Raw genomic sequence first — 25,330 nt, 5'->3', positions numbered from 1 at the left:
GACAAAGAGACAGACAGGCAAAGAGACAGCCCTGGAAAGAGACAGACGATGAAAAAGACAGCCCTCGAAAGAGACATCCAGGCAAAGAGACAGCCGGGCAAAGAGACAGCCCTAGAAAGAGACAGACGGGGAAAGAGACAGCCCTGGCAAGAGACAGATGGTGAAAGAGACAGCCCTGGAAGGAGACAACCCTGGAAAGAGACAGCCCTGGAAAGAGAAAGCCCTAGAAAGAGACAGCCGGGCAAAGAGACAGCCGGGCAAAGAGACAGACCTGGAAAGAGACAGACCTGGAAAGAGACAGCCCTGGAAAGAGACAGCCAGGCAAAGAGACAGCCGGGCAAAGAGTCAGCCAAGCAAAGAGACAGTCAAGCAAAGAGACAGCTGAGCAAAGAGACAGCGTGACAAAGAGACAGCGGGGCAAAGATCCAGACGGGGAAAGAGACAGACGGGGAAAGAGACAGACGGGGAAAGAGACAGATGGGGAAAGAGACAGACGGGGAAAGAGACAGACGGGGAAAGAGACAGACAGGGAAAGAGACAGATGGGGTAAGAGACAGCCAGGCAAAGAGACAACCGGGCAAAGAGACAGCCCTGGAAAGAGACAGCCCTGGAAAGAGACAGCCCGGCAAAGAGACAGCCCAGCAAAGAGACAGCCCAGCAAAGAGACAGCCTAGCAAACAGACAGACCTGAAAATAGACATACCTGGAAAGAGACAGACCTGCAAAGAGACAGACGGGGAAAGAGACAGATGGGGAAAGAGACAGATGGCGAAAGAGACAGCCCTGGAAGGAGACAGACTGGGAACGAGACAGACAGATAGAGAGAGGCAGACAGAGACAGACAGACACAGAAAAAGAGAGACACAGAGATCGAGACACAGAGATAGAAAGAGACAGACAGAAAGACTGATACAGAGACAGACAGAGAAACTGATACAGACAGAGACAGACACACAGAGACAGACAGACAGAAACAGACAGAAACTCGAAGAGAGATAGTTACTATCCCGGGCAACGCCCGGGTACTACAGCTAGTATATATATATATTGATTTCTTCTTAATAAGAACTTATTGAACTGTTATAAAAAAGAAGCTGTTATTGCTATAAAATGCAGCATTTGATCATTGTCGAAGTTTTACATGCAAAACAGTAAATGACCTATACTGTAGTTCATGAATGAACCAGATACATGGGAACAGTTTTATTATAATGAAGGGTTTTGTGCCGATGTCACTCTCTGACATCTATATTCCTTTTTTTAACAGTAATGGAAGCAGAGGACAAAAAAAAAATAATTATTTTTTCCAGTAGTTTTTTTACGGTAGTTTGTTCACTTATTACCATTTGACTTTGCAGGAGAATCTTTGCCCTTTTAAGAAATTTTGCCTTTCATTTTTAGCTGGATTTGAAAAAAAAAAAACCCGTAATGTAAGAACTCCACCTTTTGCTACAATCCAGTTTTCAGGTAGCTTGAAATCCTTCTTGCTATGGCTAAAGTAATACTGCCGACAAAATAAGCGTAAAACAAGAATGCTTGTAGCTCTCAACAGGGATCTTTTGAAGACTTGTTTCCCCCGGCACTAAGTGCTACAGTAAGAAGCAGCTTACAGCTTTTGTTAATGGGATTACTTTCTATTTTTTTTTCTTGACATTGGTCACTTATATAATAAATCATATTTTCTAAAATTGATCATAAAAAGCATTTATATATTTTATATGCTTTATAGACTGATTGCAGACACCGACTGGCATTTTGTGTTTTCATCCTGTAAATTAACCTTTACTCATTAATTTCTAACACTGGACTCTGAATTTTACAATTGACAATTAAAATGTATGAATTGAGAAAGCTGGAAAATGAAGCATATTATAAGAATATTGTCATTTCATGAAACTATGGAAAATGTATCATCTTACTGTGCTGGAGCTTTGGGACTTAAAGATGAATGTTATAACTTTGATTTACCATAAAAAAAACCTAGATAAGAGAAACATTTTAACTTTTTTGGATGTTTATTAATGACTACGGATGATCGAATACCTTAAATATTCAGCTTCACGAATATCCGATGAATAGGTCGCTGCTATGCGAATATTCGATGCACAATATAAGTCTATGGGAAGCCCGAATAGTTCCAAATAGTTGTTATTCGGGTTTCCCATAGACTTACATTGCGCATTGAATATTCGCGAATAGTCGAATAGCGGCGACCTATTCTGCAAATATTCTCGAAGCCAAATATTTGAGGTATTCAATCATCCCTATTAATGACCTGCAAAACTTTTAGAGTCGACTAACTTACAGCTTCATTTTAGCACTTGCTTCAGCTAAAATGAACCAAACTTAAGGCTGCTTTACACGCAGTGACATCGCTAGCGATGTCGCTGGTGACAGCACCCACCCCCGTCGGTTGTGCATCATGGGCAAATCGCTGCCCGTGGCGCACAACATTGCTAACACCTGTCACACATACTTACCTGCCTAGCGACGTCGCAGTGGCCGGAGAACCGCCTCCTTTCTAAGGGGGCGGTTCGTGTGGCGTCACAGCAGCATCACTAAGTGACCGCCCAATAGAAGTGGAGGAACTGAGATGAGCAGCCGTAACATCCCGCCCACCTCCTTCCTTCCTCGTTGCCGGCGGCTGCAGGTACGAGGTTGTTCCTCGTTCCTGCGGTGTCACACGTAGCGATGTGTGCTGGCACAGGAACGACGAACAACCTGCATACTGCAACAGCAACAATATTTGGGATTAGAACGACGTGTCAACGATCAACGATTAGGTAAGTAAGTAATTTTGATCATTACCGGTCGTTCCTGAGTTTCTCACGCAACAACGTCGCTAATGAGGCCGGATGTGTGTCACGAATTCCATGACCCCAACGACATCTTGTTAGTGATGTTGTTGCGTGTAAAGCCCCCTTTAGGCAACTATCGAGCTCTATAATATTTTAAGTTTGGTTTGGTCACATCACAATCTATCAAGTCCTCTATTTAAAGCATTACTCCAGCTGTTTTTATTTCTGGGGTGATATCATGAATGCATATTCCCTGCTTCCATCAAAATACCAGCTACTACCTTCCGCCCTTCCCGATGCTCTGATCTTGCTCCTCCATCTTTTGACTACAGATCCTGACTGACCGGAAGTCGGCAATAACAGTCACAAGCTCCTTGTGTAAGTCTGAGAACTTTGCTCTGGTTCTCATAGACTTACATTAAGAAGTGATCTCTAGCTCGCCCAGCATACACTTGCATTATCTGGCTGATCAAAAACAGCAGAAGATGTCTGGAGCAGCACCACGAACACAAGAAGACAGGGGCTGGTGAGAATATTACTAATGGCAGTGAACTTAAATCAATGATACCATTTCTGCGATGAAAAATAAAGACAATGGGGGAGAGCTTTAAGCAAACACTCTTAAGACTCAGACTGCTCAGCAATGCCATATTTTCTTCATTACTATAAGTGTGGGTGGGCATTTTTTTAAGCATATTATTCATGGTTGTATAATGTGATGTGCAGAGGTAGCCGTGGGCAAGGTAGTCATTTCTTACTCCCTGGCACGTTACATGAAGATGAGGGTCTTGGCTGAGTGTGTGGACTTGTATTTTGGAGACGTTACAAAGTTGCAGGCCGCATGACACTGATGGTTTAGGTTGGCCAGGACCAGATGTTATATAATTGTGAGGGAGACCAACAGAGTTTTACTTAACAACCACTTGACAACAACTATGTACAGTGGATAGCAGGCATATAACTTTTTGTATGGTTCTTCTTCCACACAGATCATTTCTTTACACAGCCTTTTTAGTTTTCCTACTTCAGTAAGTCCTGCTTCCCTCACCAAAACCCGCACTTAGTGCAACATTACAGTTAGTGAAAGTTAGATCTTCAACCCCTGTGTCCATATCCTGTCTTCTTCTTAAAGAAACTGGTTTGCCAACGTAGCCAAAATTAGGAACTCTCTCCCTGGGTAGGCACTTAGTCTCATGTTTGTGTACCATCTTGGTCCATTACCTTTATTAGTTAAGAAATCAGGGCCATACTGTTAGGCATCTTGTCCCATCTCCCACCGTTCACTTTGTATCTTTGTCAACTAAAGCTGGACATTCTGTATCCCAGTCAACTCTCTTGCTCTCTCCTCAGGATCTCGCTATCCTCTGTCTCGATCTCTGCTCACTCTAGGGACACCCACGTCATGTGGCTCTGCTCACTTATTAGACCTTAGATCTGTCACTACTGCCCTATCTGCCCTCCTGACAGGAAAGCATCACAGACCCCCTCACTCTAGCCACTTCCACTCTGGACTAGTACCAAACAGTAACTCTTTCTTTCCCTATAGTCAGTCAAAAACACATTCAATGCAATAACACATGTCAAAATTCACATTATAAAATTAACACTGGTGTCTTTGAGGGGGGAACATGGGCAATATGTCCATTTTCTTACAGTTTAATAGAGAGAAATGTGAAATGGCTTGTGAACTAACACATTAATCACTACCATGTTATGGGTATTTTTTGTTGCTCTTTAAAAGAGTTGCAAGAACTTATGGTTTGTTTATACAAGCAGATAATGGTTTAAATCACAAAAGATAATCTGGTAACTCATGACAAGCAAACATTGTCAGAAAACTGTTTACACTGGATGAGAGTGGTGCATGAAATAGTTCAATCGAATCATTAAAACATAACACCAAACACCGTGCACTGTGTTCACAGAGATAGATTTAGTCCTACATAGGGTTAAACAAGTTCCAAGACAAAAGTTCAGTATCATTTAAAGCATTGGAAAGAGTAGATATTCGCAGATGGAGCAAGGACATATTCATACACACTGAAAGAAATTAAAATAGTTAATTTGATTAAATTGTCTTTATACACCATAAAGCAAAATGTCTGTAGCCTACTTTAACCCCATAGCGACGGCCTAACGTCTCAAGACGTCGGAAAAACAGGGTACTTATTCTGTTCCGACGTCTTGAGACGTCAGGCCGGAAAAAGCTTGTAGCGCCCCCCAGTGACGAAAAATCTCGGGGGTTTCAGCTACCGGAGGTAGCTGAGACCCCCAAGATTATGAATCGGGGTGTTTTTTTTGGACCCCGTTAATGCGATCGCCGGTATACACCGTATACCGGCGACAGCATTAAAAAAAAAAAATGGCCGGTAAAATTGATTTATTTCTCATCTGACGTGATCAAACATGTCAGATGAGAAATAAATATGAGCCCTTAGTGCCCCCAAAGCCCCCGGTACCGGAGAGTCCCCCCACCACCCCTACCCCCCCTCCGGAAAATCCAAGATGGCGCCGACGCGCGCTGAAAACTCCCGCCGCCGCCGGCTCTGCATTCATTTCCCTCCGATCTGAAATGATCAAACATTTCAGATCGAAGGGAAATGTCCTCCCCCTGACCCCTCCTCCGGTACACCGGAGATCTATGGTCCCCGGAGCCCCCTCCGGTCTCCAGAGCCGCCTCCCCCCTCCCCCCTCCGGAGCGTGGAAGATGGCGGCCGCATTCATGCTGCTCTTTCTGCCGCATGTGACACGTCACATGCGGCAGAAAGTTGTCCCCAGGTCACCCCCTGTCACCCCTCGTCACCTCCCCCAGCCCCCGGTTATACGTTACCTGGCTGCTGGTGCTCCGGCCCCGCGATCACGCCGCCTCCTTCTTGAAAGCTGGCGGCGCATGCGCAGACAGCGGCTGTCAGCTGGATCCCTGCAAGCAGGGATGCTGACGTCGCTACTGCACAGGCTGCTCCACTGTGGACCGGGGGAGGGTGAGTGCGGTAATCTGCAGCCACACTCCTCACATGGAGAGACTGCTGTTCTAGAAAATCGGGGGTACGTTCTGTGAGCGTGCCCCTCATATTCTAGAATGAGGTTACTGCAGGTCACTCTGCCCTAGGTTGGACCGGGGCTGTGTGAGTGCAGTATTCTCAGATTACTGCACCCACACTGCTCATGGAGAGCTTGCTCTTCCAGAAAATGGGGGATACGTTCCCTGAACGTGCCCCCCATATTCTAGAAGATCCAGAGTCGGCGTGGGACCTCCAAAATGGATTACAGCGACCGAAATTTTTTTATTTTCAATAAATTGGTAAAAGAGGAATGTTTCGGGGAGTTTTTTTTTCAAATAAATTTTTTTTTTGTCTTTATTTTTTTCTATTACTTGACTGGGTTAGTAATGTCGGGTATCTGTTCAGATGCCGTGACATCACTAACCCCAGGGCTTGATGCCAGGTGACATTACAGCTGGTATCAACCCCATATATTACCCCGTCTGCCACCGCACCAGGGCGCGGGATGAGCTGGAGCAAAGCGCCAGGATTGGCGCATCTAATGGATGCGCCACTTCTGGGGCGGCTGCGGCCTGCTATTTTTAGGCTGGGAAGAGTCCAATAACCATGGCTCTTCCCACCCTGAGAATACCAGACCCCAGCTGTCTGCTTCACCTTGGCTGGTGATCTAATTTGGGGGGGACCCCACGTTTTTTTTTTTTTAAAAAATGCCTGGGGAGCCCTCCAAATTGATCACCAGCCAAAGTGAAGCTGTCAGCTGTGGTTTGCAGGCTACAGCTGTCTGCTTTACCCTAGCTGGCTATCAAAAATAGGGGGGACCCCACGTCGTTTATTTTAATTATTAATTTTTTGGGGGGCTAAATACAAGGCTAGGCACCCTTTAGTGCTACATGAAAGGCACTAAAGGGCGCCAGCTTAGAATATGCAGGGGGTGGGACGTTATATTTGTTTGACATCTATCCATTCATCCATTGTAGCATTTTAGGCTGTGTGCCCACAATCGGGATTTGCAGCGTTTTGGGCGCAGAGTGTTTTCCTTGCGTCCATAACGCTGCGTTGTGCAGTAGAAGCACAGTGGAAGGATTTTTAGAAATCCCGTGCCCACTGTGCTTCTCTTCTCCGCAGCATAAACCGACCTGTGGTGCAGCTTCCCGAGCCTCAGCATGTCAAATTATGCTGCGGAGATGAGTTTTCTCTGCAGGTAGCATAGCGCTCCACAGCGGCCTGAACCCAAATCGTGGGCATGGGCAGCTGTGCTCTCCCGTGGACAACACTCACATCTCTGCAGGAAGGCTGACACTGTGTACTAGACGCTGTGTCGCTGGATCATGGCCACATAGCCTAAAAGTGAGACATTTGTTGCTACAGCAACATTTTTGTGAAGTACCTGTGGATTCAAAATGCTTACTATACTCCTGAATAAAATCCAGTTTCCAAAATAGAGTCACTTGTGGGGGGTTTCTAATGTATAGGTACCCAAGGGGCCCTGCAAATGTGACATGGTACCCTCAATTTATCTCAACTTTTCCAGAATTCAAATGTACCCCTTCCATTCCAAGCCCTCCCATTTATCCAAACAGAGGTTTTTGGCCACATGTGGGATATCCCTGTGCTCATAAGACATTGGATAACAACCTGTTGGGTCCACGGTTTGTTGTTGTCTCTTGAAAAAGTGAGAAATTTGATGCTGAAGCAACATTTTTGTGAAAAAAATGAAAATTTTCAATATGGCAACCTAAGCTTATCAAATTCTGTGAAGTATTCGTGGATTCAAACTGCTCACTATACACCTAGATAAAAGCCTTGAGGTGTCTTGTTTCCAGAATGGAGTCACTTGTGGGGGACAGCCACTGTTTAGGCACCTCAGGGGCTCTCCAAATGCAACCTGGCGTCCGCTATTGATTCCAGCCAATTTTGCAGTCAAATGGCACTATTTCCCTTCTGAGCCCTGCTGTGCACCCAAACAGTTGATTTCCACCACATATAAGGTATCGCCAAACTCAGGAGAAATTGCACAATAAATGTTATGCTTAATTTTTTCCTTTTACTCTTGTAAAAAAAAAAAGCTACCTGGTTGAAATAACAATTTTGTGGTAAAATTTTATTTTTTTTTTTTCATGGCTCAACGTTATAAAATTCTGTGAAGCACCTGGGGGTTCAGGGTACTCACCAAACATCTAGATAAATTCCTTGAGGGGCCTAGTTTCCAAAATGGGGTCACTTGTGCGGGGTTTCTGCTGTTTAGGTACCTTAGGGGTCCTCCAAATGTGACATGGTGCCCGCAATCTTTTTCAGCCAAATTTCCTTTCCAAAATTCAAATATTGCTCCTTTCGTTCCAAGCCCTCCCATTTTTCCAAACAAAGGTTTCAGACCACATGTGAGGTATCACCGCGCTCATAAAAAAGTGGTTAACAAACCTTGAGGTCAAATTTTTGGAATTACCTCTTGAAAAAGTGAGAAAATTGATGCTAAAGCAACATTTTTGAGACAATTATTAAAATTTTCAATATGACAACGTAACGTTAACAAAATCTGTGAAGTACCTGTGGATCTAAAATGCTCACTATACCCCTAGATAGAAGCCTTGAGGGGTCTAGTTTCCAAAATGGCATCACTTGTGAAGGGTTTCTTCTGTTTAGGTACCTTAGCGGACCTGTAAATGCAACATGGTGCCCGCAATCTATTTCAGCCAAATTTGCTTTCCAAAATTCAAATATTGCTCCTTCTGTTCCGAGCCCTCCCATTTGTCCAAAACAGAGGTTTCTGACCACATGTGGGGTATCGGCGTGCTCATAAGAAAGTGGGGAACAAGTTTTGGGGTCCATTTTGTTGTGTTATTTCTTCTAAAAGTGAATAAATTTGGGTTAGAGCAACATTTTTAGGTAAAATTTAATTTTTGCTTTTTTTCATTCCACATTGCTTTTGTTCATGTGAAGCACCTGAAGGGTTAATAAACTTCTTGAATGTGGTTTTGAGTACTTTGGGGGGTGCAGTTTTTATAATGGTGTCACTTTTGGGTATTTTCTGTCATCTAGGCCTCTCAAAGTCACTTCAAATGTGATGTGGTCCCTAAAAAAATGGTTTTGTAAATTTTGATGTAAAAATGAGAAATCGCTGATAAACTTTGAACCCCTCTAACTTCCTAACGAAAAAAAATTTTGTTTCCAAAATTGTGCTGATGTAAAGTAGATAAGTGGGAAATGTTATTTATTAACTATTTTGTGTCACAGAAATCTCTGGTTTAACGGTATAACAATTCAAAAGTTGAAAATTGCAAAATTTTCAAAATTTTTGCCAATATTCAATTGTTTTCATAAATAAACGCAAAAAATATTGTCCTAAATTTGGTACTAACATGAAGTCCAATATGTGACGAAAAAACAATCTCAGAATCACCGGGATCCGTTGAAGCGTTCTAGAGTTATAACCTCATGAAGTGACACTGGTCAGAATTGCAAAATTTGGTCTGGTCATTAAGGTGAAAATTAGCTCCGTCACTAAAGGGTTAAGAACTCATGTATTCAAAACACATAGTATCACTTTTGGGTTTTGAACATTGATGACACCTACATTTTTGATAAATGATCTCCATTTGCATTACACAGTTTTTGAAAATTGAATAATAATTTCTTTATTCACCTAAATGATTTTATAAATGATGAACAAGCACAATGAACACATCGATCAGTTATTTTACCCATGCATATTACTCAATTATCATGAACAATGGGATTTTAACATTAGACACATTATCAGCAATTTTAAATGAGCCTTTAGATATTGTGACCTATCCAGAGGCTAGGTCCTCAACACCAGAAAAGTGGTGACCTGGCACCCAACACCCACACCAATTGGCTGTTATCTGCTATGGCAGTAAAGAGGCATTTAAGCACTATATCCAGCAGTGGGCACTAAAGAATAGATGTGACCATTGTGTTATCCATACCTTGATTTTATCAGGCAAGAACCAGGGCAGATCACAGCTGACTGTTAGTGGTGCCATGTGTTGGACCATACCAATATGATACTGATGAAATATCCTACTGATAGATCATCAATATCTATATCCCAAACAAGCCCTTTAAATTTGTATTATTTAATGCAAACCTTTAAGCCTGGTTCACATTTTCATTTGGAGACTGCATTGCAAATTTAATGAAGAGAGCAGCAAACTACACTATTTTAGAACAGCAGCCACCATAGCAGACTTAATTATAAGTCATTTGTGACCGTCATATAATATATTGATAATATTCTTGTGCTTAATTTTGGGTATGTTATAAATGGAAGCCATAATGCAAAATATACTGCACTTTAGTTATAATTTGTCAGTAAAAGGCATGAAGGTATGGGATGTTCACATTATTTCTATAGAAATCTAGAATGATTATTATATGGCTTTATTTCCACTTGTAAATGTTTAACACTAGAAGTCCCAGAAATTTCGAGCTCCCCCCTGAAGTCCCGAAAGAGGGTCAAATGACTTAAACTGCATAGAACTAAGGGATACTTCTCACATAGCGAGATCGCTAGCGAGATCGCTAGCGAGATCGCTGCTGAGTCAAGGTTTTTGTGACGCACCAGTGACCTCATTAGCGATCTCACTGTGTGTGACACTGAGCAGCGATCTGGCCCCTGCTGTGAAATAGCTGCTCGTTACACACAGTGCTGGTTCATTTTTGGTCATTGCTCTCCCGCTGTGAAGCACACATTGCTGTGTTTGACAGCGAGAGAGCAATGATCTGAATGTGCAGGGAGCAGGAAGCCGGTGTCTGGCAGCCTGCGGTAAGCTGTAACCAAGGTAAATATCGGGTAACTAAGCGAAGCCCTTTGCTTGGTTACCCAATATTTACCTTGGTTACTAGCATCCGCAGCTCTCAGGCTGCCAGTTCCGGCTCCCTGCTCCCTGCACACATAGCCAGAGAACACATCGGGTAAATAAGCAAAGCGGTTTGCTTATTAACTCGATGTGTACTCTGGCTAGGAGTGCAGGGAGCCTGCGCTAAGCGGTGTGTGCTGGTAACCAAGGTAAATATCGGGTAACTAAGGGAAGTGCTTTGCTTGGTTACCTGATATTTACCTTAGTTACCAAGCGCAGCATTGCTTCCACGCGTCGCTGCTGGCTAGGGGCTGGTCATTGGTCACTGGAGATCTGCCTGATTGACAGCTCTCCAGCGACCATGTAGTGACGCACCAGCAATCCTGACCAGGTCAGATCGCTGGTGGGATCGCTGGAGCGTTGCTAAAGTGTGACGGTACCCTAACTAGAAACTAAATGGCTAAACTCAATGGAAAACAACAACCTCCTGTGGTGTGACAGTAATGGCCTTAATTACAGAACAAAAGACGTTGATTATAGGATGTTAGCTAAAATCCTTCAGGTCATTCTACCCATCTCTGGGTTCCAAAGGTAGAAATGTTAAATGACCCCTTTCTGGGACATCTAGTGTTAAAGGGAAATAAGCAACACAAATCACCCCCCCCCCCTCACAAACTGTTTCTATGGTAAAATTGCTCTTTGAAAGTTCATATCTTTCATACCTTTACCAACAAAATCTTTTTCTCCCTGACTGAAAAATTACTGTTTTTATTAAATAAGTTTTCAACTACTAATTTGATCCTCTTTATTTTATCCTAACTCTTTCTAACTAACACTTTCCTATTATACATCTGCGATTTACTCTGCTTTATTGTTGTTGTAGCTTTGATCATTCTGGCTGCAGACCGGAATTGGAAGAACTGAGAAGGACACATCACTGGCTGGGGCTACCTCTCGTTGAGTCTTGTCACGCATGCCCAGATCAGACTTCACTCTCTTCTCTGCCCCCACCAGTTTCATGCTCTTCTCAGTTGGTCTGATTATGGTCTGCAGCTGGAAGGATCAAAGCTACAACAACAATAAAGGTATTTACGAGCCTCTAACAGATAGGCTTACAGAAGCAGAGTAGATAACGGAAGTATATTAGGAAAGTGTTAAGCCCCCGTCACATTTAATGACTTACCAGCAATCCCGAAAACGATGTGACCTGATAAGGATCACTGGTAAGTCGCTGGGAGGTGGCTGGTGAGATGTCACACAGTCAGATATTACTAATGATGCAGTAACGATCAGCGACCTGTATAACGATCTCGGCAGGCGTTGGGACTGTGTTAGGAGGTTGTTGGTAGGCGTCAAACACAGCAATGCGTCCTGCCCAGCAGGACATCGCCCTTGAAGAAAATGGTCCCAACCATTCAGCAACGACTAGCCATCTCACAGCAGGGACCTGATCGTTGGTAGGTGTCATACATAACGAGATCGCTGCTGCGTCACAGAAACGGTGACACAGCAGCAATCTCGTTAGTGATCTTGTTAGCGATCTCGTTGTGTGTGACAGGGCTTTAGTTAGGAAGAGTTTCTATAAAAAAAGAGATGATACTAGTAGTGGAAAACCTTTTTAATTTGCAAATAAGGCTTAAGTGTTCTGGGTGTGATCAAACAGTATAACCACATAAACAATGTAGGTTGAGGGGTTGGATCGTTCTGATGGATTCCTTTTAAATATATAGGTAATCCCTTCTGTAATCCCTTCAATACATTTAGAATTTTATAATTTATTTCCCTAACAGGGCGATCCAGGTCCAAGAGGCCCTCCTGGGATCCCTGGCAAAGAAGGGCCAAAGGTAAGTTGACAAAGTGAGTACTAACCAAACATTATATTGCCACATACTGTACATCGTTACATTTCTAAGTCATAAAATACATTTTATTAGATTTATTAGACTACCTGGAATTAATTCAACCTTACAAAAAAACATCTTAGTGATCAGTTCAGATGAAGTGATCAACATCGGTAAAATAAACAGGTTGTCAGGGCCGTGTAATGACACTGACAGCAGTTCAGCAGCAATACATTTATTCTACACAGATAAAAAGAAAAATGTTGTCAGGAGAATAGAAAACAGATTGTTGATCACCATGTCATGATGAAAATATATCATACCGAGTATTCAGTTCAGCTAGACATTGACTCAGATTGCAGACCACAGATTTGAATTCAGATGACTGGACAATAATGAATCACTGACTGCATCTTCCTATTGCATGTACCTGTGAATAACTGGTTTACTTTACTTCTCTTGTCTTATCTATTCACATATTTATCACACAAATGTATATTTTAGTATCTTATTGTCATAAATAGCTTTCTTAATATATTATATTAATTTCATTGAACTATATAATCCCCACTGATGCCTCAGATAGAGCCCATTGCTGTTCTTCACAGCAGAACTCATAAAAAATACAACTAAAAAATCATTTTTGGTTGGAAGGTTTTATGTGTATGAATAGTGTATGACAGATTCTCTGGTAACTCTGCATGCTACTAAAAATGAATTGTACAGTTCATTTGAAGCAATACAGTTAGCAGAGCTTGAAATGAAATACAATGATTGCTTGGTTGTTGGATTTTCATTCTAGGGTATCAAAGGTGAACGTGGCTTTCCTGGCCTGTCTGGAGAGAAGGGTGACCAGGTACTCATGTTTCCATCTTTCATCTAAATATTTTTGCTGTAATGCCCATCCAAAGTGTGCTAGTACTGTAAATAGGAACTATTCGCAGTGGATCCAATGAAGCAAAGAAGAAATAGAGAAATTGTTCTGTAAGGAGATTAGACAATTTAATCACATTTTCCCAATTATAAGTATTTATGAATCAGAGAAATTTTGGGCAATGTATCTGCAATATTAAAATATTGTATACAAATTATAATATCCTTCAACGTGTTAACTTGAAAAAGACTGAAATTCTACTGACTACTTCTTATTACGTATACCATACATACTGTATCTGTAAAGTCAACAAAACAGATCATATCAATGATTCAGGGAAATACACATGTAACCACAAATAGTTTGTATCTTGTTAACTAGACCAAATACTGCAAAATTAATTAACATATTTCAATACTGTTATATATTTAAAATAAAACATGAAAAATATTAATTTCAAGCGATTTCCAGACATAAATATTGATGTTATGTTGTTCAATCCAAGCTGTTCAGTTGGTAAACTGGACGTAGGACCTACATTGATAATAAACTGATGACCTGTCCTTCAATCAATAATGTGTAGTGGCCTCTGCTTGGATAATGCAGTATATATCATCGATGTTTTATTCCCAGAAAACCCCTTTAAACCTTCAAAACATTAAGAGCATCATCCTGAACTTTTTTTATATTTTGCTATGGAGCTAAGAACTTACAGGCAGGTAGTTGATAACTGCCTGCCTATTCCATCGAACGCCAAGTTCTATCAGCTCAGAGTAGTCACTAACGGCTACTGCCAGCGATTCTTCAGTTTCGAGTGACATCACATCAACAGAGAAGCTTCTTCTTTTCCACAATGCTCTGATGATGGGGCATCTCTGCTGATCTCGTGCTGATTGTTAGCCATCTCCCCGCTATCTAAACTTCAAGGAGCCGACTGTCAATTAGCATATCATCAGTGACATCCCATCAATAGTACAGCGCGAGAGAGAAAGAGCTGCTCTCCTGATGTGAGCTCAAATGAAGCCGCAAAATCGTTGCATAGATTGGCACCGGGCAGGAGAGACTGTTCTTTGCCCCATAGCAAAAAATAAGCAAAGTCTCAGATAACTCCTTTAAAACATAAAAACATTTATCCGACCCATAACTTTTACACTTTAACTTGAAACTGTTGCACAAAAAGTTCAATAATTTTGCATATACAGTGTGATGCCTTACACCATAAAATAATTTTGTCTCCTATGACAATAAATTTTAAAGTGAGATATTCTGCTTTAGAATCAAATGGTCCGATACAAAGCTGGGTTTTCCTTTACTCTTGACTTGGTATCTGGGTAAAATCAATTGGGAACCGTAGGGTAATAGTCATATCACTTGCCAGTGTTTTCAACCCCTTCTGAGGGTATGTGCGCACGTTGCTTTTTACCTGCTTTTTACCTGCTTTTTTGCTGCTTTTTCTTCTGCGCTGTTTAATGCCAAAATGGATGTGTTCTTCTATTCAAGCAAAGTCTATGGGAATTTGGGTTTCTTGTTCACACTATGTTGTTCAAAATGCTGCCTTTTTGTGGCAGAACTTTGGTCAAAAACTCAGCTTTGCAGTGCAAAACCCAAATGGCAAAAACAATTGACATGTTGCTTCTTTGAAAAGCTGAGTTTTTGACCAAAGTTCTGCCTCAAAAAGGCAGCATTTTGAACAACGTAGTGTGAACAAGAAACCCAAATTCCCATAGACTTTGCTTGAATAGAAGAACACATCCATTTTGGCATTAAACAGCGCAGAAGAAAAAGCAGCAAAAAAGCAGGTAAAAAGCAGGTAAAAAGCAACGTGCGCACATACCCTGACTGGTTAGTTTTATATTTTTTTGCATTTTCATTTTCTGCTCCCCGTCTTCGAAAAGTCATAACTTTTTTAGTTTACATTGACATAGCCATAGAATGTCTTATTTTTTTGCGTGATAAGTTGTAGTTTTGATTAACAAGAAAAAATTTCCAAGTGTAGGGAAATCATGGAAAAAATTTAAGTTGCCATCGTTTTTTGCATTGTGTTTATGTAATGTTTGTTATCAGGTAAAGCAAATTTTTCAAGGTCAGTATGATTATGGAAATACTAAACTCAGCTTATTTATTTCCTTTAATCAAATGGTGAAAACAAAAATGTCAGCCATGGGGCCTGCAGACAGCCACTGCCTTCCATGACAACCTATCAATACCCAGTGACTGTTCCGTGAAAGGATTCTGGGGGGTGATGGCAGTCATCATGCTGCTGTGATAGATTGACAGTGACTTAAAAAAATTAAGCAATGCAATCACTGATATTATATGCTATGTAAGACCGGCCAGTGTTTCTGATTTTTTTCATGGAACTTTTATTGTACTAATAAAGGATGTTTTATAGAAGAACCCTCAGAATTTTTGTCAAAGCTAGATACACCCTTTTCACTTCTTATATAGCTCCTGAGCCTCTTGCCTTATTATGTCTTATGTCAAAAATTATTTAATAGATTTTTCCTTTAATATTTAGTGTGACTAAATCTAACAGGTGTCATTTGTGAAAGTAGGTCACAACCTATAAAAGGTCTGTTGCGTCATTTGTTGGAATGATTGAAGATTTTGGTCAGGCTGTTATATGAAAACGAAGACCAATAAAAAGTGTTATGTTTGGGACTTTATTATGAGAAGATTTTACAAATTCTCAATCAACTCTATTTTGTGTATGTTTAAGTGTGTTTTTTTTTCTAGGGTACGCCTGGAATTCCTGGTATAACTGGCATCATAGGTCCCCCTGGACCACCTGTAAGTTTTTTAACAATACCTCCCGAAAACTGTGTATACTGCAATGAAAATGAACCATATTGGTTGGGTTGTTGAAGACCTTAGATGTTTTCAGATGTGTTTAGATTGAATTATAATCAGACTGTGGATTTTTGTGCTATAAACATAGTCATAAAATTATGCAAAAGGAGACATAGGAAAACTAGCTCAAGACATTGTAGGGACCCATTCAAAATTACATTTTTGTTGTACATATTCTATTCATGTTTTTCACAGAACTCCTACCCATTATATTATATGTGCCTTCTCATATACACATTTTTTATGGCCCTTTTGATCCAATTTGTTGGTTAACCAAATAGACATCACATAGATGCCATGGGTCTCCTATTCCCTCCCTACACACAGTGATTGCATGATAACTGGGACCAGTGAAGGAAGCACTATCAGTGCATTATAATCAGTACACTCAAGTGCAGGTGCAGCGTTGTGCACATAGCAATCAGGACAGCAAACTACATGCTTATAAACTATATTTATATTTGTCTGACAATAGATGCATACTCTAAAACTGCAGTGATATTTAAGATGTCACTGCAAAGTCTGGACTGCACAGATGTTTATAGTCGGCAGTCCATAAGTAGTTAAGAACTTAGGCCTATATGCAAAAAATATAAATAATATGAATTTGTCAATACTTAACATAATGTTTTAATATTATTATTATTATTATTATTATTGTTATTATTATTATTAATATTATTTTCTATATGTATGTTCCATTACTTACCCATAGCTTGTAGAAATTTCCTGTCATCTATGAGCAGTTTCTTTTCAGTTCCTTCCTGACATCATGGTGCTGTCATCATGTGTCTTTAGTGGTTGTGAAGTGTCATTTTGTCTTGTTTTATATCTATTTTACCAAACTGTGATTGATGTACTGTCTTTATATATTTCTTTCACTGTTGAGTTGTGTCACTTGTTAATAACTTAGATGCTGGAATTTAGCAGCAAGTTCAACATTTTACACTTAAAAGGAATCCTTTTACAAGCTTTATGACCAAACAAACAAATATGTCTCACATGGCTTAGCTTTGGTCCAGAGTGTTAAAGTGGCTGAATTTTAAAGTTAAAATAACATGGGCATTACGCATTATGCTTGGTGCTGCTTAGCTGTGCAGCATATAATGCACAGATATCTTTCACCAAAGTTTTTTTTTTATAAATAAAGATTTTAATCCTCTGTTGGGATTGGGATCTAATTTAAAAGGCCCTTATAACTAGCCAAGATACATGGGTGATTTCTTAGGCTTATAGCTGTCAAGGTTAGTCAACGGAAAGTCATCAAGTGAAACTGACCATACGGTGTCTAGATGTCAGGCATCCATCTATGACTCTTCACATTGTTAGTAAGTGCGCTAACCTTGTCAGTCTTGTAAAAACAGTCAAATTAGAAAAATATATCTGCTATGACTGCATTCAGGCACTGAAAATATCTTTTCTAGCCTATTGAGTGAAGGTAACTACAGTTTCAGATTTTTGAAAATTAAAGTCACAGTATTACTTTATATTTAATATTTTATAGTATCTATATAAATAGCTATATGCATATAAATTGTATGAACAAAAAATAGGATGCAAACATATAAAAATTCCAAACGGTCTATACAAAGATGTCCTGTCTGTACTGTTACTGTGCAAAGCTAGATAAAGAAATGAACTATGAAAAGGGGGAGTACTGTAAAAAATATAATGAGTGATATCTATGTACTCTGGTGAGGGTGAGAGAATAACTGGAGGCAAGGTGACATTTAGGAGTATAAACAGCAGTGAAATAACCTCTTCACATTCACTCACAAGTAGCTCCCCTTGGATCTCCCATAAGCAATATATCTTCATGCACACCTATGAATGCTTCCTAGTCTAGGCTATAGTCCAAGTTTGTACTGCAGAGTTGTTGATACATAAATTAAAAAAAAATATATGTAGCTACTTCAGGATTAGAATACCGGTGCAATGTCCTATGAAAGCTTAACTGGTGGACTGTATAATCCCAAACAATCAGTCAGTATTTCCAAGAAAAACCTGCCTTTGGACAAACATATGCCATTGACCAACCATTGCAACAGAAAAGTAGCATTAACCCTTTCACGACCGGCCGATTTTTCGCTTTCCGGTTTTTTTTCGCCATTCTTCTGAGAGACATAACTTTTTTATTTTTCAGTCAATATGGTCAGGTGAGAGCTCATTTTTTGCGAAACGAGCTGTACTTTTAAATGTAATTATAGGTTTTAACATATAGTGTACTAGAAAAAAAAATCCAAATGGAGAAAAATTGCTAAAAAAGTGCGATAGCACTATAGTTTTTGAGATATATTTTATTCACTGTGTTCACTATATGGTAACACTGATGTGTGGGTGTGATGTCTCAGGTCAGTGCAAGTTCGTAGACACCAAAGATGTATAGGTTTACTTTTATATAAGGGATTAAAAAAATCGGAAGTTTATCCAAAAAAAGTGGCATACATTTTACGCCATATTCTGTGACCCGTAGCATTCTCATTTTTCGAGATCTATGGCTCATTGACAGCTTATTTTTTGCGTCTTAAGCTGACGTTTTTACTTGTACCATTTTTGCGCAGATGCTACGTTTTGATCGCCTGTTATTGCATTTCGCACAAACATAGTGGCGACAAAAAAACCGTCATTTTGGTGTTTGGAATTTTTTTGCCGCTACGCCGTTTACTGATCAGATTAATTGATTTTATATTTTGATAGATTGGGCGTTTCTAAACGCGGCGATACCAAATGTGTGTTTTTTTTTTTAACCCTTTAATTTTCAATAGAGCAAAAGGGGGTGATTTGAACTTTTAACTTTTTTGTTTTTTTTTCATTTTTTAAAACTTTTTTTTTACTTTTTTTTTTTATTTTACTAGTCCCCCTAGGGGGCTATAGCGATCAACAATCCGATCGCTCTGCCATATCTGCTGATCACAGCTACACAGCTGTAAACAGCAAATACGCTCACTTTCTGCTTCACTGGGCTGCGGATCGAGTGAAACTGAAAGTAATTCATGGCATGTACAGGAGTCATCACATGACCCTGTGCTACCATGACAACTACCGGAAGTCATGTGATCACGTCACGTGACTTCCGATATCGGGCGGTAAGTAAAAGTTTACCGCGATCACGATTATTATGGCGCTGTCACATATAGACAGCGTCATTTAAGGAGTTAAACGGCACGAGCAGATAACGATTCTTATCGTGCCTAGCAGGCACACATCTCAGCTGTGAAAATTAGCTAAGATGTACGCCGATCGCGGCAGACCGCGGGCAGTAACATTATGACCGCTAGGATGTAATATTACTGCGTTAAGTCATTAAGGGGTTAAATTCAAGCCCTTCAAATAAATTATAGATCTTGCAATTCATGGTCTAGCTGGGTCCACCAGAGCAGGAGATACGCTCAAAGGAAGTTCTTATTTCTGAATGACAGAACTTTAACAAACAAAACTTCAACATAGATACTTTTCCTTTAAAAAAAAATGCATCAAAAACTTTGGCCAAAAACATAATACAATTTATATTTATTGAATAATAGCATAAAATGATTAAAATGGAATAACATGGTAACAATGAGTACACAAAGTGACAGCCCAAACCAGAGGGAGGAGAGGATATATAATCATGCCAAAACAACCTTTGTTTATACAGTATATGCATAATGTTAGAATCACCAGATACCTGTTTGCATTCTCCTGCTGCTGGAATGGTGCCAAGTCCTGATGCACGTTTCAGCGCTTGGCCTTCAGCAGGGTGTTTTTACTTTTAAGGAAACTGTTACTTTCAAGCTGCAGCTAGGGCATAGATAGTGATACCATGCTTCAGAGAAACCCTATAGATTAATTGTCAGAATAACTGAATGACCCTATAAACAGTTATTATGTATTTTTACATTTCTGTTGGCCCACTCATCTTCCAAGCCAGGGATGTCAAAATCAATTACACAGTTGGACAATATTAAAAACTGGGACAAAGTCACTGATAAACCTTTTTATTTTATAAAACCATTTTATTAAAAAAATACCTACAATTCAGGAAGTTTTTCTTTATCATCAAATTTTCATTACCTAATAAGATAACTATTTTAATGTAGTACAAAAAAAGCTACATTTTATTGACCTGCTAGAGAGGATCATTTCTAGTGTGGCTTTGCCCCCACTAGGCCTTTTTGTATTAGACAACATACAATTCCCAGGTCATTCATCTCCATTTGTTGTTATTTAGAACTGTATTAAATCATGACATGAGTGCACCGGCTCAATGGCATTTATGTGCCCAGCTTGTGGAGGAGATAGACTAGGGTAGTAGGCACTATGCACACTAACATGTATGGGAGGGCACACAAGGAGTGCTCCCTGGTGTAGAGAGAAGAGGAGGGAACTTTTGGCTTAGCTGAGTGCTAATCAAGAATTGCATCATTATAGAATTACTATGTGCTGTCTACTGGTAGGCCAGCTCTAGTAGACATTTGGTATTTTCTCGAGGACCAAATATAATTACTCTGCTGGCCATACTCAGCCATGGGCCTGAGTTTGACATGTATACTCTAGGCCCTGAGGACTCTGCTATGATTCTAGTCGTACCCCTGAGAAGCGCCATGATTGCTGGATGTTATTTTTTCATCCCTTAATGTAGTTGATGTACTGCAGTTTTGATTCATTATGGTAACCATAATATTTCTGATTTTGAAAAGACCTATGCTAGGTATTGGTTTGCTAATTACGTGGTTAAACAAAAAAAATGAAGCAGGAGCAAAAGTTAGTATAAGTATAATGTGTAAGAGCACATTCACACTTTAGCCATTTCACAGACAAAATCCAAGAAAAAACAAAATTAGCATATACCCTGTAGTAAGTAAATTGTACATGTCAATAACATATGGTGCATAGTTAATACAATTTTGAATAAAAAAAAAAAAAAAAAAAAAAAAAGGTGTACCCAAGCGGGATAGTCCTATTCTGTCTTTAGTTTTAAAACCTTATCTTGTGTCAGCCAACCTTAATATAGGGGACACAGAACAGGACACAGGCCTGACTGCTTAGACAACTGCCCTTTGTAAGCTAATAGATGAAATGCCTATCTCAAAAATGAGGCTGCATCCATTTGTACGACGTACAAGAAAACAGCAAGACCAAAGAAATGAGCACAGCATAAGTTGGTTTATGTGCAATGTGTGAAAGAATGTTCACACTGGTCATTTCACAGACAAAGCCCAAGAAAAAAAAATAAATGAGCATATATCCTGTAGTAAGTACATAATTAAATAGTAATAGTACATGTGAATAACATAGATTATTTAGTTAACATGATTTTTTATCAAAAAAGTGTAAAAGCCATCCCATCGCGACAAGGTGTACCCAATCGGAAAAACCTCTTTTTGAGCTAGGCATTTCTATATAGCTTCCAATGAACATGTGTTCAGCTCTGTTCCTAACTATATTGAGATCAGTTGACATATGGTAAGGTTTTAATTCTAGAGACAGAATAGAACCATCCTAATTGGGTACACCTTGTTGCGATGGGATGGCTTTTCTGCTTTTTTGATCAAAATCACATTAACTAATTACATGTACCATTATTATTTACTTATTAATTCACTACATGGAATACTCTCAGTTTGTTTTTTTTCTTGGGTTTTAATTATATGGTTAGAAAACAAAAATGTCTGCTAGGACTACTTCTTCCTAAGGAGTAGTACTGTTTCTTGGTAAAAAAAACAAACCAAACATATCCTTGTTTCCAATCTTTGTGTACTAGGTTATTTTCTCTGAATGACACAGTTTTGCCGCTTACAATAGTGCTTTTGTTGTGTGTCATGTAGACAGCTGGAAATATATCATGATAAAGTCCACGCCGATGAAATTTCTGTATGACAAAAGTCTGTATAGCTGCACAAGGAGTTCCCTTAGGACCCTGTTTCAGGCCAGTAGATAGTACATTGCAGTGGTGTAACTTGAAGTTCATGGGCCCCAAAGCAAAAGTTCCAACCGGGCCCTCAATAAATAGAAGTCTTTAAAGGGAACTTGTCCGGTGCAATATGCACCCAGAGCAATAAGCATATTGTCTAAGTGTCCCTGTATCTAGTAGCATACATAAAGAGATCTTTAGAAAAAGTATTTCTAAAGATCTTTTATCATATGCTAATGAGTGCGGAGACTAGTCGCAAGGGCGTTACTTCCCCCAACTAGTCCGGCAAGGTGACATTGCCACAGTGGCATGCTAACATGCTACTCAATGCAGCATCACCAGTGGTGACATGCATACCTGCGTCTGATATCTCCGCTGTTCAGAAGTTCCTGTCACTTCCACTCATGCACACCAGACCTCGCTGAAGCCAGGACGTGTACACCCAGCTTTATACTGCACATGACAAAAAGTGCCGGGGACTTATAAACAGCAAAGACAGCAGTCACAGGTATGCACATCACCGCTGGTGATGCTGCATTGAGTAGCATGTTTAGCACGCCCCTGTGGGCGTACTACCATGCTAAGAGGGTGGACTAGTTGGAGGAAGTAATGCCCTTACGACTATTCCCTGGTCTCATTAGCATATTTTAAGAAATCTTTAGAAATACTTTTCCTAGAAATCTCTTTATCTGAGCTACTATACTAGGTTGAGACAGTTAGGCAGGGATTAGCAATATCGTTCTGGGTGCATATTGCACCTGATAGGTTCATTTAATAACATTGGTCTTTTCTTATAGGGTAAAGGGACTTTTTTAGGCCCCCTTAGTTCTAGGGCTCAGGGGCAATTGCAACCCCTGCAACTATTATAGTTGCGCCTCTGGTACATGTGCTGCTAATTCTTCAAAGGCATTATTGTCAATCCAACTGTTATCCCATAGTCTGACATGAAATTAGTGAGTACAAACATATTATATGCCTCTATACAAAGTCAGAAGCACATACAGGTACAGTGAATGTTTGAGCGTGTGCGTGATTGCTTAAGCTATGTTCACACAGAGATTTTCATTAGTATTTTTAAGTGGATCTGTTCCATAATCCAAATCAAAAACAACTCCAGAATTGCTTTGAATACTCTTCACATTCAATTTAATGCAAAATCTATTTTGTTTTTTATGACACTTTTTTTAGGTGTTTTTGTCTAACAAAGTATTTTAAAATCCTTGGCACTGTAAAACTATAGGAACACTGTCACTTCTTCAAGGTAGATTCCTTGTGAAATCTGATTTCCAGATTTTTCTATTTTACTTTATTGTTATATATGGAGCAGAGTGTGGAAAAAGTACTCCAAAAACCTTTTCAAAACCTCTTCAAAAATGCTTAACCCCTCCCCCCCCCAAAGATAGAAGGGTTAATTCACACTGCCAGTAGAGGAGAAAATTTTCCACATGTACCTTGTGGTTACAGGCTGGTGCGTCGGTAGGCGGGGGAACACAGCAGAGGAAACGAAGACAGCAAAAAGTGATTATGTCCTCCACTGGCAATGCGGATTAACCCTTATATCTTTGTAGCGCCCCTGAGCCACTCAGGGCACTACAAGGTACTGCATCCTCACCAGGATGCAGGGCCTACCCCCAGGGACCTGGAACACCAGTGCCAGCAACACCTAGACACACCAAAATCACAATTTCCACTCCACACCAGGGGTAATTGGCTAGTCGGACACAAGGGGATGGCCTTGTGGGAGAGGGCTGCAGTTAGTGAGTGCAGTGAAGTAGTAGAGAGGAGAGCCTGAGAGCTGGGTTGTGTAATGGTGACCCTGGGGCACAGGAGAGTGGTTGCCAGGGCAGGTAGACCCGAGTACCGCTGGGATCAAAGCACCTATGGGGCACAGGACTCTAGGTCAGATGCCAGTTTCATACAGTCTGGCAAATAACTGCACAGTGAGGGGACCTTCATGGACCTCACTAACCCACAGATCCGGGGGCACCAGCAGTAAAGCAAGGGTCAGGTTTTGGGACACAGACCAGCCCTACAGAGGCCACACTGCCTGCCATACGGACAAGGAGACTGCCACAAAAAGGGATAGTCGGGCTTCAAACTGCTCCACACTATGAGGACCCAACCACACTGAGGGTGCCGGGGACAGAGCAATCGAGTCATCAACTGGCACTGGAACTACAGGGACCTGCATAAGTTGTCCGAGGGTCAAGAGTGAGTAAAGACTGTTAATTACAACCCATGGTGTGGCCTCCCTTATTACTCCATCATACATCTCCTGGGTTCAGCCCTACCTGCGGAGGGACTACCAGCACAGCTGCCATTACCACCAGCCCTGGAGATAATCAACTCAGCAGCGGCAGTTTCACCATCTTAATCGCAACCCGCAGGTGGTGTCACACAAATGACTTTACTTTCTCCGGGCAACTGCCACCAAAGTGACATTCCCCAGTGATACACTGCCCGGGACCGAGTACCCCATTCCCTGGGCGACACATCTTTATATATTATCACCATTCATCCGGAGATCTGCAGCAGCCAGCACTGATCACGCGCACCCGTAGTGATGGTGTCGCACACAACCACATCAGGTTAGTGAATCTGGGAATATCTTTAACTGGTATCACCAGGTAAGACACCATCTGCGCCCTTTGTACTTTCATTTTGTATATCGTAAAAAAAACCCCCAACATTTCCTGAAGTAGATTCTTCATTTAAAAATTTGAATTTTTTTTATCTCCAAAAAGCTCTGTGTGAACATACCCTTAGATTGGACAGTTATAGGATTTATAAGTAAGGAAAATATGACCTTTCATTTGATTTTTTTTTTATAAAGTTCAGTTACCATACTATTGTTATTTTTTTTAGCTCAATTTGCTTTTATTTTAAATGAAATGTGAACTTAGTATTATAATGTATTTCATACTTTGGTGGATTATTCTCCAAATCTTTCTTCAATCAAATTGAATTAAATAAGCTTGAGGTACACATTTGGGTTCTATAAGATTAGTGTTTTGAGTGGGTATACAAAATAGAATTTGATTGCCACAGCTAATTTCTTGCTTTTATTCTACGTCTTCTTACTTGTAAAAGTCCAAGTTTTTTTAGTCACAAGAGACACTTAACATTTGCTGCCATTAGTCATCCAATCATGCTTGTTCTTCACCGAGGGGGTAATTGATGGAAGTAATGAAGATTTTTATACACTTTAAATACACCATAAATCAGATTTTCAAGCCAATCTCTGTCTAATAT

The 25,330-nt window shown here is 40.4% G+C and overlaps 1 protein-coding gene across 2 annotated transcripts in view; it reads left to right on the top strand.

The window, feature by feature from the left end:
- Nucleotides 1–25,330, top strand: part of COL19A1 (collagen type XIX alpha 1 chain) — a 1,307,565-nt gene that overhangs the window by 991,718 nt on the left and 290,517 nt on the right. For both annotated transcript variants that reach the window (XM_075340245.1, XM_075340246.1), the window contains exons 34-36: nucleotides 12,411–12,464; nucleotides 13,264–13,317; nucleotides 16,072–16,125. In XM_075340245.1, the coding sequence (XP_075196360.1) occupies nucleotides 12,411–12,464; nucleotides 13,264–13,317; nucleotides 16,072–16,125 (162 nt within the window). The remainder of the gene's footprint in view (nucleotides 1–12,410; nucleotides 12,465–13,263; nucleotides 13,318–16,071; nucleotides 16,126–25,330) is intronic.

This window comes from Anomaloglossus baeobatrachus, chromosome 3, assembly GCF_048569485.1.
Source record: "Anomaloglossus baeobatrachus isolate aAnoBae1 chromosome 3, aAnoBae1.hap1, whole genome shotgun sequence".
Taxonomy (NCBI): Eukaryota; Metazoa; Chordata; class Amphibia; order Anura; family Aromobatidae; genus Anomaloglossus; species Anomaloglossus baeobatrachus.
Note: the sequence above shows the minus strand (reverse complement) of the source record. Positions and strands in the feature narration are given on the sequence as shown.